The sequence below is a fragment of the Plectropomus leopardus genome, chromosome 4 (assembly GCF_008729295.1).
Source record: "Plectropomus leopardus isolate mb chromosome 4, YSFRI_Pleo_2.0, whole genome shotgun sequence".
NCBI lineage: Eukaryota > Metazoa > Chordata > Actinopteri > Perciformes > Serranidae > Plectropomus > Plectropomus leopardus.
In genome coordinates, this window is record NC_056466.1 from 20,082,257 (window position 1) to 20,097,729 (window position 15,473).

Genomic DNA, 15,473 nt, shown 5'->3' on the forward strand with positions numbered 1-15,473 from the left:
TCATCCTCCTACAGCCCCATCCCTGCCATTATCTGTTACCATGGCAACACGCAGAGATCCTGCAGCAGAGGATGAAGGATGCCCGTTGGTCTGTTCCTGTCTCTCGACCACATCAGAACATGCTTGTAAAGTTTGGCTGACACTAGGATGACTGTGTGTTTTCTGTTAAAGAGGAGGAGAGCTGAGCTTCCTCTGCAGGAGGACGGAGAAAGTGGAGTAGGTTACCTCCCTCTACCCTCGCCTTCCTTTCTCTTGTACAGTTTTGGCTCAGCGAAATCTCAAGGGGACGTGATGCAGGCGCTTTCATCCCTCTCCCACACACAACAGCATTTACAACAATCATGACAATGGGTTTTCTTATCAGAGCAAGATTGTTGCTTCATTAGTTAAACTGCGACAAGTCTCTAATAGTGACCTATTTTCTATTCAGGTTCAAAGAGAAGGAACATGACACCCACTGCAACGGTGTGGCTTTTAGGGAATGATGGAGCTCTGTGGCACAGAATATTTCAAGCTTCACATACACAGACACAACTACACAACACTTAATAGGATCAATTCCTTGTCAGTTTTTTAGACTTTTCATCAGATTTCACATGAAAAAATATATATCTTTGGTCTAAGCCTTTAAACTATAATATTGTTTAGTTAAATGCTTTATTTAGATCTGGTACTTTTTTCTTGACTCCAGTTATTTCAGGTCAGATGTGTTATCCTGGGCAAAGATTTTTGTCCCTTAGAGCTCCACTGCAGCCTGATCAGACGTTTTGCAGCCTCTGTTTTCTGTTCTTTCAAGTATCTGTCCAAACAAATTACAAACAAGGATTTATCTCCACGCTACCAGCTCAGTGAGGCTGCACTTTGAGTTAAATGCTAACATCAGCAGGCTCAGCATGACATGATGATGTTTAGCAAGTAGTGCTTAGCTTGTTATCATGCTCACGTTTTACATTACAGACACATGCACACACACACACATACACGTGCGCACACACACACACACACACACACACACACACACACACACACCTTCAAAAAGTTTATTTAACCAAAAAAAATCATTCTTAGTGTGTAAACCATTTGGCCAGCTGTCAGATTCTAGCTGATAATGTGAGTAGAGCTGCTAACTTCTCTCTGACACTCCATATACATCAGACATTTTTTTTTTGGATATTGTGGATCCAATGGAAACTGTTGAAAGCTGGGGCTGTGGAATATCCATGTATCAGATAACAAATAAAACCAAACAAATCAAAGGTCCACTGTTAAGAGGGGAAACTTTATTGGGGTTTTTACTCTGTTCAGTTAAAATGTAAGAACATGAAAAAAGAGACTGAAATACTCTATGGAAGGCACAGCCACAATAAAAGCCAGATGAATGACTGCCTCTTTCATTGTGTTAACACACAAACACTAGCAGCACCCAATCTAAGACAGACATTTCATCGCAACAGACGTGTGCTTTGCAGTTATTGTGCAGATTTTGTTAGAATTCGCATATCTATGACTGCATATTTGTATGCATTTATGTGCGTTTGAGTGTGTAGTAACTAGGCTTTACCCACCGCCTCCCGTTCACTCCTTTTAACTGAAAGGATTATCATTTGGCTGCTTCAGTCAACAAGTACACTTCAGAGCTCTTTTCATTTGTTTCCGTCCTGAAATATAATTGAAAATCTTAGACTAAACAGAGGACTGGATTATAGTCATTAAGCAAAACCTTTAACTACTTTGTGTAGATGCGTTTGTCTATATACAGATTTTTTTCTGATTGCACTTCTGAGAGTGGGAAAGGAAATGTGGAGAGTTGTAGGTAAAGAGCATGTTAGATCTGCAGTCGCATCCCATTTTTTTCTTTACAGCCTCAACACACTGCGTGGTTACAATGTTTTTAAAGCATTCTGTGACAAAGAAAGCCTTATTTACAGCAGAAACATGTAACTCAGTCCCTTTATCTGATGCATGTTGTGCTTTAGGGCATGAAAGAGAGCATTATATGAAAGCAGCACGATAGAGACAGCAGGACATCAAACAGGAGAGGGTTAGATATTGTAAGTTATGAGTTATCGCATTCTATATGTTTGTTTACACCAGCAGTTACCACAGATAGGCACGACTAATAACAGTAATTGTCCTGACATTGGTCAGGTATATCTTGTGTAAATTTGACTGGAAGTGAAACAAATAACCACACTTTGATTCATTCATTAAACAACATGTTGTCGGTACATCCAAATCTCCAGTAAAAAGCTCAGTAAGAAGAAAGAAAGGTTGAGGAAGAAAAAGAATAAAAAATGAAACACCTGCAGTGCTTTGGTGCCATGACTTCCAGTTTATCAGCGTCAATTTCCACCACACATCCATCCAGACAAATTCACAATTACACGCACACCCACACAGAGGCACACATATGCAAAAAAAACAGCTACCTACAGTATCTATCAATAGTTTGAAGCGTTGTGTCAGATAGTGGAGAAGTCCGGCTGTGCTTTCTCAGTATTCCCAGAGGGTGGCGCTGTCCAGGGAGTCGGCGCTGGCCTTTAGCCCCCCAGCATGGTCTCCTTTAAGGTACTTCCCCCCCAGAGCACGGATGGCCATCTTGTTGACGTCACAGAACTCAAACAGGAACTGGACAGGTGTGGAGCTGGTGCACCCCACTGCTGTGTCGTCTCCAACGCACCAGTACTTCCCCTGGGAGTCTGGACGAACACAAACACACTTAATGACTCACACACAGCATATATATATATATCATAGGGTGATATGTATTCAAAGTGACGAGTTATATAATCAAGTTTATGCTCACTGCAGTCAGTTTTTTCAGGTAATGTTAAAGAAAGAAAAACTTTTCTCATATTTTTTATTTAAATGTTACAAGCCTCATTTAAATAATTATCTGCAGCACAATATCAGTTTATCATCTCGAAGAGGAAAGACAACAGATCCTATTGATTCATTGTACAGCCCTAAGTAAGTGTGCTGACATGATAAAAGGTTTCAGATAATGGACATACAGTCATAATATTATTCCCATTAGATGTTTTAACTATTGACTTTCTCTACAGCGCAGTGGAGTTCAAGGGCTGTGGTGAGCGGACATAATTTCTTGCATTAAAAAAGGCTTCATACAATTCTTAAGTCTCCAAGGTCTAAGTGTCCCACCAGAGTCTATTGCTTGTTGACAAGATAATGAAGTGATGAAGAAAAGATCACTGCATGTTCACTGTGATTGAAAAGCAGGCGAAAATATCTTTATTTTGTACTGAAATAAAATTAAACTTTTGACTGCCTTCATTAAAGTCACTCTGTTTAGGATCTGATCATTTCAGACTTTAGTGCCCTGAGTGGTAGGATAAAATATGATGCAGTGACATACAGCAATGGATGCTGATGAACACACAATGAAAGCAGACAGTTTTTGGTGGGATCATCTCCAAAAAAAACACATCCTATATTCACATAAAATTCCACATAGACGCACTAATTGATATGTTCATATAAACAATGGAACAAATGACTGTATGTGGTATGAAAAGAGTAAGTGATATTGACAGACCCTCACAGAATTATCATTGAGCATTTGTTGGTGTTCTTATTTTTTAATTTTTCAGCCCACAACTTTACTGTATTGGCTCAGTCTCACCGCCAACTGCCACCCAGTACCAACAGACAGCTGTAAATAGCGACTAGCTGTAATGAAGCATTTAGTAGAGCAAGATATTTCTCTCAGAAGTTGGTGGTGATCAAAATAGAGCTAAAAGGAGAAGGAATACTGAAATTTAATTTGCCAGGTTGCCTGATAAAATGAAATCAAATAAATGCTAATGCTGCTTCAGATATGACTGATGTTTAAAAGGCAACAGTTTGCTGACAGGTTCACCATATTAATATTATATTATTATAAGGGAATGATATGTTAATGTGTTAACAACTTGTTTCCCCCAAACAACCAGTAAAGGTCAGTGAATGCAAGTTTAAAGTCACCCCCAAGTGCTAGTGTTGAAAAAGATGCTATGGCAAATTACTACTTACAAAAAACCCCTCCAAAAAATCTATCAGGATGCTAAAATATTCTATATTCGAACATCTCTACACATTGGACTTCTATCTAACAAAACACCACAACAGTTCTACAGGCTGCCCACCTTTAAGGGAGTACGCTCCGTTATGGAACTCCAGCTGGAAAACGTCATACGATGCTCGGTTGGAGTCCAGAGTCGGCATCCCAGCTTTACGTGCCCCGATGAAACCGTGCTCCCCACGAAGGACGATGATTGGGCGGTTGATCAGCTTCATCAGGAACAGTTCAGCCTCCCCTGAAGAGACAGGATTAGGTCTGAGTCAAACTGACCAAGAAGCTAAGATGGTCATAACCCATTAACACACAAGGGTACGAAGATTATCTAAACTTCAGGGTGCTTTTGGGAAACAGGGTGCCTGCCGTGTTATTTCTACTCTTCAGGGATACAGAGAGAGCTAAGATATCATAGTGGAGAAGAAGTACTGACGCTTAATTTAAAAATGGACCTTTTTTTTTGTAAACGACTTCTGAATGCACTCAAAAAAAATTACAGACATGAAAACTACTTGGTTACATTATCCAGAACATCTGTAATTTGTTACTTTATACTCCGTTTTTTTTTTTTTTAGTTCAGAAAGATCAGAAACGTCAGTGACCTGCGTTGTCCACTGTAGCAGCTAGCTGCCCATTCTTCTTAGCGACCACATATTTGTTGTTGGCTGCACGCACACACACACGACCGTCACGCCACTCCAGTTCAAAGTAACTGTTGGCCGATCTGTGACACACACATACACACACACAAGTTAACAAACTTAATGAACAGGCAGTGAAGGATGAGTATGTGTCAACAAAAATGTGTGATATTCAACATTACGCAATGTACAGCACTGTATATGTGTGTGTGTGTGTGTGTGTGTGTGTGTGTGTGGTTACTTGGTGGAGGCTGTGCACTGCAGTCCACCAGATGCAGTCAGAGTCCAGTATTTTCCAGAAGCAGTTTTGAAGGCACACTTCCTGTCCTCACGGCTCATCTCCAACTGGAAGACTTCCTGGTCCCCCTCCTCGTCTTGATTGGCTGACAGGTCCATGCCTGTAAAAGTGGGGCAGTCTGTTGTCAGATTACATTCATCTCTGGAGGTTTTCCGCTGTGTCTGAAACTCTTCTGCCCTCTAATTCATGAAGTTCCCCAGCCAGAGTCTTAAAGGGACAGAACATCCTGAGCTCTTTGCACCCGACTGTCTGAGGTGTGGTTACACTGGTTTGTTGTAACATGGCACCCATGCAGAGGATGTGCCACTTCTGAAGGGATTATTTAGGGGGAGGGGAAGGGGGTAAAAAATATGGTTTAACAGAGAAAAGAAAAAAATTATAATTGTATTCATTATTCAAAAAAGCCATTGTCTGATGACACTGTGGTTCTCCCATGGTGAATATCTACAAACCTGATTCAAAGCACACATAAGATAAGTAAAGGCAGTAATTATAATATACCTTAAGGGGGTTGAGATCACAGTGACCTTGACCTTTGACTTCTGACTACCAAAATCTAATCAGCTCATTTTTGAATCCCAGTGGTTGTTTGTGCAAAATTTGAAGAAATTCCCATGAGGTGACAAAAATGTGTTGGACAATTGTACAGAAGGACAACTCTAAAACACAATGCCTCCAGCCTCAGCTATTACCAGGGCTGAGGTCTAAAAACAGGCATGTCTTGCATGGCCAACTAACAAGCCAAATCCTTAGGCCCATGCATTAAACACTACTTGTGCTCTTGCATCACAGAGTCTGGGTCTCAGTTATGTAACAAGAACACTTCTAAAGCAGAATTTATTTATTTTTAGCCATTTGGGGGCAGCGGAACAAGCTGTAAACAACACTGACATATTATCCCCTTATAAAATTAATATGGTTGACATGTTAGCAAATAGTTGCCTGTATACACATTTCAAACATACACAGCAACATTTGCATTTTTTTGGAGTTGTGTGTCTGGTCAACGGATGATTTTGCATTCAATATTTACTATCCTAAAGCCTATGCTGGTCTCCACCAACTCCTGGAGCATATATCTGGCTCTTTAGCTGCTAAACGCTCAACTATTACGCTCTTTCCAGTAAATTAGCTCTGGTTCTTAAACCAGTTCTGTTAAGGATTCTTGGAGCCATCTAGTGAACCAGCCTGTGTTTCGACCAGATTTGCCCTGAACTGCTGTATTCAAGGATGCATCATAAACGGAGGGTGCTGGGCAATGCAAAATCACGGATAACATTGATTACCTGCAAGCTTTTGATCTGTAATTACAGACATTTAGTTTTACCAAATACACGCATGGATCAACTACTGATGATAAGAAGACATAGAGGATAACACGCAAGACCCTCTTCTCTCTTTCCAGCCTGTAGAATTGGAAACACCCACTGATGTCGTCACAGTTCACACTTCAGGTCAAGTAAAACCTACTATTTTTGGTTCGAGAACCAAGATGTATTTTTAAAGGTATATGTTAAAGATGATGATACATACCCATATTTTCTCATTGCATTGATAATATTGGATTGGTGATCACTGAATTGATGCGTTGATCAAAGTCAATGTATTGTTACACCCTAATAAACGTACATAGTATCTGCAGACATACAGGTAATCATTTGACCCCTTGTTAAATAAATAAAAACATGAATCAACTTTAATTTGCTTTAACATAGCTTTGAAGGAATAATGCTCAAATCAGAGACCAGAGAGGAGCAAGCTGCTTATCAGGCTGGTCGCCAGAAAAAAATACTGACATAGTTCATTTATGCAAGCCACCAATATGTTACATTTTCATGTTTCATACATGTCATATCCACATTTTTGAATTGACATAGTAAATGAGCTACCTCTATAATCTGGAGATGGATGGACCTAGCTTTTCATACACCAAACGTGTTTTTTCGTAGCGACCCAAACATTGCTGTGCTCCTGGGATAGTGTCACAAAAAGCAGTTGTTTCCGTACTAAGAATATGCTGCCTTTCCAGTGGGGATTCTCCCCCCAAAATCAGGTAATTGAAATGAAAACATGATATTTTCCAAACCATTAAACAATATGTCTTCACGTCTAAAATTCACAAAACGTTAATCACAGATTGGTTGGAACATAAAGTTTAATCGTGTCCACTACATAATAATTTGCAAATGTGATGTATCCATGCTTTTCAGAAACATAAAATGCCAGCATTTACTGTGGCGATTGGGTTGCGCCTATCAAGACTTAAACTTGATTTGTCTCACATGACTTAATAACAGCTGTGAATTTCTTCCCCATAGAATAGTCAAAAAAAAAGAAAAGCTCTTGCTCTTCATTAAAAGACTTGACACAAAAACCTAATTTTTACTGTTGAGCTGCCGGCTAACAAAATGTCTGTGCACACTGAGCCGATACTGCCACATTAGATCCTGGATTGGAGATACAGAAGGACAGGTGGTCCTTTAAAATACTGTTTTGAATGTCTACAATTACAATGAAAGACCAGGTCACAAGTCACTGCCCGACACTGACCTCATTCAATCATAATTATCTGTCTTCTGCAATCCATCTCTCCTGGAATGCAAACATGCTCACACAGACACCTTTTCTACATGCATTTCAGCATATTGACTGCATGGTTAAAATGCTGTCAGGGATCAGTCCCACGTGGATGGCAGCACAGAATGAGACCAAGCGGCGACCAGACAAAGAGGTTGCATGTGGCATACAGATCCACATTCAGCAGGACTGTCTGAGTCACACCTCCCTCTGTTTTCTCTCTGCCTTTCCTCCATTTTATGCCTTTTGTCTCCCCGCTCGTTTTCTGTCCTTAATCTCAGTCTATTCTGAGGTAAAGAATGATGGATAACTGTAGTCTGAAGCTGACCCTGAACCAGCAGCCACAATGCAGGGGTAGAATTACTGCAGAAAAATGTTAAGCTGGGCAGAGGCTGGCCAAGAAGGAGAGCGAGAGAGAGGGAGGAGGACAGGGGAGAAAGTGAGAGCATGATAATGAAAACCACATGGTGGAAGGAAAATGAAGTAACATAAGTATCCAATTCTCCCTTGCCCCCCCCCTCTCTCTCTCACACACACACACACACAAACACACACCACAAAAATCATGCAACAGCTGCATGTGATGTGTGCCCAGTTATGCAGTGACTTCATCAGTGCAGTGAAATATGATTTTTCTCTCTGGGCTCTGACTGTGTGGCTGCAGAGCCTCACCTTGCCTCGTGGACACGTTTCTCTCGTTGCCTGCAGTCAGCACGACCTGCGCGTGGCTGCGCTCGAGGCCGAACAGTTCATCCTTCCCCACCTTCACGCTCCTCCCAGACTTCATTGTGCCGGTAGGCCCCGCGGGTGCCAGGTAGCGGCCGTTGCAGTCGCGGAATGCCACTTTACCGGAGCGGAACTCCAGCATGTAGCCTGTGTCCTTGTCCGTTTTTGTGGACAGATTGCCATCATTGCGGAGGAAGCGGTTGTCAGATGTCTCCAGGTGGTAGCGCTGGTCCCGGTAAACCAGTGTCACCAGCGAGTCCACACCCCAGGGGACATCCCGGTCTATGGACACCTCTTCGAGCGCACTCAGGTGGGCGAAGCGTTTGCGCGCAAAACTGTACAGGTTGACCTGCGGGTGCACGGCCAGGTGCACGCTCCATCTCTCTGGCTCTTGCGCAAAGCACGTGATACGGTCCTCGCTGCCGCCGAGGTACCGGCCGTAGGGCTCGGACTGCAGAGACCACCGCCCGTCCTCGTGCGCGGTGATGACGAAGCGGCAGTCCCGGCCGCCGCGAGTCTCGCTGTCCGCGGTAACGTTGCCGTCTTTGTCCGTGGCGAGGTAGCGGCCCAGGTGGGAGCGGAGGAACACGGCGCTGCCGTCCTCCCCGGTCTGCTCCAGGGTCCAGGTCTGCTTCTTCTTCAGGCTGCTGGCAGACGCGTTGATTTTGAATCCGAAAGTCTCCGCCGTCAGATACTTGCCCTCGCTGTTGATGAGTCCCAGAGGGATCTGCAGCAGGTCCCCGTCGGCGCCGTTTGCGGACATGATTGCAGTATGTCAAGAAGACAGAAGAAAGATGATCTTTTTTGGAGAGGACGCACGCACAGAGAGAGGGAGAGAAGGAGTGAATGTGGGGGTGTCTGAGGGAGGGACAGAGAGAGAGAGAGAGAGAGAGAGAGAGAGAGAGAGAGAGAGAGAGAGAGAGCTGCTCTCTGCTGACTGATGATGAAGATGATGGGTGTCCCCTGACTGCAAATCCAGACTGCAGGAGTTGCAGGACTGTTTTTTTTTTTCTCTCGCAGCAGTACACGCCCCAGATACAGGCAGAGGAGCAGGAGGGAAATTACTGCAATTTTGGAAAACCACCCCACCCCTGTCACCTACGCACAGGGGCGTCATAGTGGGAGGACAAGTGGCTCTGACTGTCCCTGGGCCCCAACGGGAGGGCCCTCTAAAAGTCTGCAATCATTTTTTTTTGCAGTTTTGTATTTCTAAGTAATTAATGCCACAACCAAATTAAAATTTGGAAATGTCATTTTCCTTTGAAACCTGAGTTGGCTTGATCCCACTGGAAAAGAGCAAGCAGAAAAAAAAAAGCCCCCCCCCCCAAAAAAAAGTACACGAAAATGACCTAAAAATTAGTAAATCAATAAAACAAAAAAGGAAATGACCTGGAAAAGTATAATTCTTTAACATAATTTTCAACCATGATAATTAGCTATAAATATTGTTTTTTTCCTATCTTTTTCCTATTTTTCCCTAAACATTTTACTCTAGCTTTTTAAAAATTCATTTATAAATCTACTAATACCTTGCATTTTGTGAAACGCATCTTACTGAGCAGCATTCACTCAGGCCAATATAGTAAACAAGCTAACTGTGCTAACGATTGATTGGAAATGTGCAATGGTTTTTGCCGACACTTGATATTAGCTAGAGACTGTATCACATGAAGTTGCTGTGAGTTGTAAATTCACCAGAAGAGAGAAGATGATGACATTTCTGAGCCTTATGAGAAGTCTCTCCTTTGTGCGGCTGCATTGTGTCCACAGTAGCCTGCACCAAAGAGTAACATGACAAGAGGTACACTGACAAGAAAAAACAAAATAAAAAACGAGAGCTCGACTTGAAGAAATTTCAGTCAACCAAGGGGTCTCCGACTGATGACTGGAACCTTCGACTTTCAAGGGACAACTCCACACCTCAGCACATTTGGCACCCTCGGCAAGCTTCCCCTGGCTCCTGCTTTCCCTATACACTCCACTTTACCGTGCCTCATACGTTCAATTTTTTAAAATGTAAAACAAAAGAGAAAACAAGAAGAGGGGCAGAGGACACACATTAACTGCCTGTACATAAGGCCTTGCATACACACACATATTTCAGCATCATCCAAAGTACTGATACATCCATGTTTCCCCCTTCTTTCCCTCCCTCTATTGAGATCTGCTCAGTTCCACATGGATAGAGCCATTCACCCACTGACAGAACAGTGTTTGTCTTCAGGGCTGCGTGTGTGCTGGGCTATGAAGACACTGAGGTAAAATTTATTAGAACAAGATAATCTGTATCTGCTCAAAAGTCTTGCTACTTCTAAGATGGGAGTAGTATTAACACCCTTTACTGAATCAGAAGTAGTGCCAAAGTACTCTGCTCCAAGTAAAAGTACTGCATCCAAAGGCCTATTTAAGTAAAAGTACAGAGGTATGATTTGCAAAATGTATGTAGTGAGTATCTGCAGAAAATTAGAGTCTGTATATTAACTGACATACGATATTTTATACCACTATCAGGTTGTTATGCATCAATATGTAAACAGCATTTTATTGCTGTAGCTGGCTTAGTTGGATCTTTTTTTGGATCTAGTTTTTTACTTTTTACTAGCATATACTACGTCTCCACACTTGGTTTTAACACTGTGCCAACACTGGACAAAGACGGGCCCCTCCAAAGGCTCACAAGGTAAATCAGACAGGTAATCGATGAAAGAAAAGAGAAATAATTTGTATACACATATTTTTACTACTCGTTTTTTAAATGTTTTAAATGTTTTAAATATTTTTACTTTTTTGAGCCTCAAACAGTTATTTAATTCAAACCATGTGAGAAATTTACAGTGAAAATGTCAAACTCAGCAAAAACTAACAAGTCATACACATGAAATGTAGCATGAGGTCCCTGAAGATACCGTTTCGGGGTTTTTTTGTACATGGTCACACGCCCTAAAGGAGGAAGGAATAAGTAAATTAAAAAGCCAGGGAAAAATGTTGAGGGAAAAAAGCTGGGGAAAAACTGTATATATAATTATCATAATCACAAATTTAAAATTCTGATACAATATTATTATAATTTTTAAGCAATTTTCCATTTTACTTTTAATAATTTCAGGTAATTTATTTTTCTTTTTTTTAAATTAATTTCATCTTTTGCTGCTCATTTTTCCCAAGTTTTTATTTATTTATTTTTAAGAAATCAAGCCAGTTTGTTTAGGTTCAGGGTTAAGGTTCAGTTTTTAATCCAAAAAGTAACTAGTTCCTAAAGCTGTCAGATACATGTTAAAAGTACAATATTTTCCTCCAAAATAGTGAAGTGGAAGTATAATCATAAACTGAAAATTCTAGTTAAGGTACAGGTAGGTCATAATTGTACTTAAGTGCAGTATATGCGTAAAAGCACGTTGACTGCTGCTTTTACTTTTGTGTACTTTTGGTCTGTGGCTGTTTTTCCTGGTTTGGATAGACTCACCAGTTATAATTAAGGAGAATTTTGCTAGTGCTTCGGCACGCTATATTTTAGACAATTACCAGCCTTTAACTTTGTTAGCTTGAGAAGCCCTTTCTCTTTTCAACATGACAGTACCTCTTTACACAAAGCCAGGTCTGTGAAGGAATACTTTGGTGCAGAGACTTCAACCCAGTCCAACACACTTTGGTTAAATGGGAGAGACAGACACACCAAACTCCTCCAGCTCTCCCTGCTGTCGGCTGTGGGCCTCTTGTCTCTCTCTCCCCTCTCTGCCGTTACTTGCCCCTGGTGACGTCCTGTCACGGTAACATATGTGCTACAAGGTGAGGGGGCAAGTCTGTTATAACGTTCTCTCTCTTTTGTTTACACACAAAGAAACTATATCTCAACATTGCATTATAAATTATGATCATGGAAGCACTGTTGAATTACTCCCTGCAGCAGTGCAGGTAATGACAAATAATGTGCTTTTGAATACACATGTGGAAATCAGACGCCCACAGCTAAATTCAGAATGTAGGTTTCCATCATCAGCTTCAGCTGTTTCCTGACCTGATTTGACCCGTTTCTATCCGTTGGTCTGCTCAGCCCTCCTCTGTCCTCCTCCTCCTCCTCCCCTGGGCTCCATCATGGCTCTTGCCTGCTCATCCACCTTTATTTATACTGGAGAGAGTGTTACAGGGTGTGTGCTTATCTTTTCCTCACACCTTATACAATAATATTAGCAGGATAATACAAAGCCCCATGAGAAGCAAATTTATCCAGTTAAGCCCTTTGAGCCATTTTGTTTGTTTCTTCTCCTGCGGCAGTCTTTAACTGTGAATCTGATTATGTTAATGAGTGACCTTGTCCTTGTACTGAAACATCCGATTAGACTGTTTTATACAGCTGTCTCATACAAAGTTAAACTGTTGTGTCCTGTAAGACCTGTATATACTGTGACCTATATACTTTCTGTATTTAAAGCCCCCAAACTTCTTTGTGCAACTAAAATAACTTAACTGCTCAATGTAATTTGAGGAAGTGGGACACACTTTTCCTCCCTGTTTTCTGTTTTTGGAAAATCCACACAAAAGGTGAAAGACAGGAAAGTTTGTGAAGAGTTCAAAGCAAAAACATTTGCAGAGGTTTCCATATGTTTTGTGTGTGTGTGTGTGCAGGTTGTAATCAACTGAAAATGTATCAAGTAAATAATTGTTAAAGTCACATATCAAGTTATAACAACAAACATTGGAGTCAAACCTGCAGCTGCTGCAGGGACTTAGCCTTGGTACATGGGGCGCCTGCTCTACCAGGTAAGCTATTGGGTGCCTCTCTGATCCATAACTTGACCAAATCCCCCATGAAATTAATAATAAAGTGTTAATAATAAAATAATAAAGTGAAAAAAGTATTTTCTGGTCAATTATACACACTAATTGGTTTGAAAGAGAATAATACGGACAAAAGGCTGGAGCTCTGAGAAAGACTGCGGACAGGAAGCAGGACTTGGAGAATCTGGGGGTTGACAGGACTTGAAGACTAGGCTTGGACAGAACTGTGAGAGACATGTGGAGCATAGCTGAGGACTGCTCGATGCTGGAGACAGCTCAGCTCAGACCATATCACCCCCATCTGGGCATTCAGAGAACAACAGCCAGGACCTGCACAGGTCTATAAGATAAGAGAGATAAGATAAGATAAGCCTTTATTAGTGCCACGGTGGGGAAATTCACAATGTTACAGCAGCTAGGTACAAAAAAAGTATAAGCAGCGAAAGAACAATGCAACAGTAAAAGAATAATTACAAATATAAAAGCACTAATCTATTAAAAATGTTAGACAATACAAAAACAAGGTGCAATAACAGTAACATAAAATAAAATGAAATTACAAGGTGCCAACTCAAACGGGAAAATTGCACTCTTGGTATAAGTTCAGTTTGTGTGTGTGGAGGACACAATACAAACAATACAATACTATAAAAAAATAAACATGTGCAGCCTTAGAAATGTTCATGGTCATTCCTCAGGTTTCTCCCGTGTCCAGCAAAAGAGACTTTGGGTGTTTTTACTCAACAGTTTGAGAGGAGAGTTCCTGTCACACACTGCCACTGAGCAAGGCACCACTGTCATTCATTCACTCCTCAAAAGTCATTGTCAAAAACTGTCAGAGAAGCTCTCTGTTGTAATTTGAAAATCACAAAGTTTACCTGCGTAACAACTTCACAGCAGACATTTTGACTTGCCACAGTAGGAAAAGCACAGGTGTTACTTGCTGTGCCTGCACAGCACCAGCACCCTGACACAGAAGCAGCTAATTAGTTTTATTGTTTACTCTTGTGACATGAAAAAAGTTGCTTCATATTTTATATTGTTTTTTAAACTTTGCTTAAAAATGACTAATAAATCTACCTTTTATTTGATACATTTAAATGACATTGTATTTTTGAATGGACGATACAGCAGCTGGAACAGAGGGAAATATAGCTGTCCGTCTTTTATGTCAAGTGTTTTTGTTATTGTTGTTGTTGTTGTTGTTGTTGTTACATAGTAGACCAAAAAGCAATTACCTCAGTTCTACTATTTATGTGCTTTCAGAATATGGCAAAACCAGTATGACTAATATCTTTTAATTATACTCATCTTTTACATGCAAGCAGTTGGATTGTATGTTATGATGAAAATGACATTTTTAAACAGAATTTGTGCATTTTGCATATGAGTTAATACTTTATTAGCGCACTTGACCTGTCTTTTGTATTTCAAAAGTTGGATCTATAATTAATGTTAAACATCCTCTTCTAAAAGGTGTTTTACAGTTATTCTCTCCTGGACTGCTTTCCCCCTGTCTTTATGCTATTAAAATTTAAATTCTAGAGTTAAAAAAAACTTCTGAGGCACAAGGCAGATAAATTTGTGTTTTTGAGACATTCCACTTGGTGGCACTGTTCTGTTGATGGCAATCCTGCCTCTAGTGCACAGTTTATCAATTTGCATTATCCAAATCCAAATAGTACATAGGCTCCATTTGTCTAAATCATGGCTGTCTAATGTCTAGATGTCAGTTCTCACCAGCTCACACATTGGAGTTCTGTCCTAAACTCTCAGGTTTCTGTAACTCTAAATTCAATGTTTTTACAAAAATATTCATAAAGCCTGAACCCAACCCCCTAACTGCCCCTTTTGGTATTCAGCCTAAGATAACCCTCTAATAAAGAGCCTATTAAAATGAAGAAATTCAAAATATTGCATACATTACTCTTCAACAACTTAAGAAGATTAATCTTGTTAAACTGGAAGGACGCCATCCCAACTTCATTTAAACAATGGATCTGGGATACTTGGGATACTACTGGGATTCTTGAACTTAGTGAAGAGAAGATTTGCTATTCATAGATCTAATAACAGATTCTGTAGAGAATGACGGCCTTTAATAACATGCTTGTTGTAAATGTATTTATCTTCAGTCTAATAAATGCAAACTGTGACTTTATAACTGCATTTCATGTCAGTGTTGTCTATCTTATAGTGTCTTGGTTGTTATTTTTTTGTAGCCAAATGTTTTCTGAAATTTTAATTTTATATTTTGTATTATTTATCCTTTGATTTCTCTGTTTGCAACAGGAATATCATGGTTATAATATTACAGATATGTATATTGAAAAGTCAATAAATCAGTTGGTTGAAAAACAAGCTGAAGTGTTTCGATGTT

The 15,473-nt window shown here is 40.5% G+C and overlaps 1 protein-coding gene across 1 annotated transcript; it reads right to left on the reverse strand.

Annotated features, from left to right (window-relative positions):
• Positions 1-1,260: 1,260 nt before the first annotated feature.
• On the reverse strand, positions 1,261-9,169 carry LOC121942218 (fascin-like). The gene is made up of 5 exons (XM_042485359.1): positions 8,264-9,169; positions 4,958-5,114; positions 4,678-4,799; positions 4,146-4,316; positions 1,261-2,699 (listed from the first exon to the last, which is right to left on the reverse strand). Exons 1-5 carry the CDS (start codon positions 9,078-9,080, stop codon positions 2,494-2,496), a joined length of 1,473 nt encoding a protein of 490 aa, XP_042341293.1. The 5' UTR covers positions 9,081-9,169; the 3' UTR covers positions 1,261-2,493.
• Between the last annotated feature and the right edge of the window lie 6,304 nt (positions 9,170-15,473).

Coding starts and splice junctions, on each gene's coding strand:
- LOC121942218 (XM_042485359.1), bottom strand. CDS start 9,080: ATGTCCGCAAACGGCGCCGACGGGGACCTGCTGCAGATCCCTCTGGGA. Junction 4,317..4,677: donor TGCTACAGTGGACAACGCAG/GTCACTGACGTT, acceptor CTGTCTCTTCAG/GGGAGGCTGAACTGTTCCTG. Junction 2,700..4,145: donor CGGAGCGTACTCCCTTAAAG/GTGGGCAGCCTG, acceptor GTGTTCGTCCAG/ACTCCCAGGGGAAGTACTGG.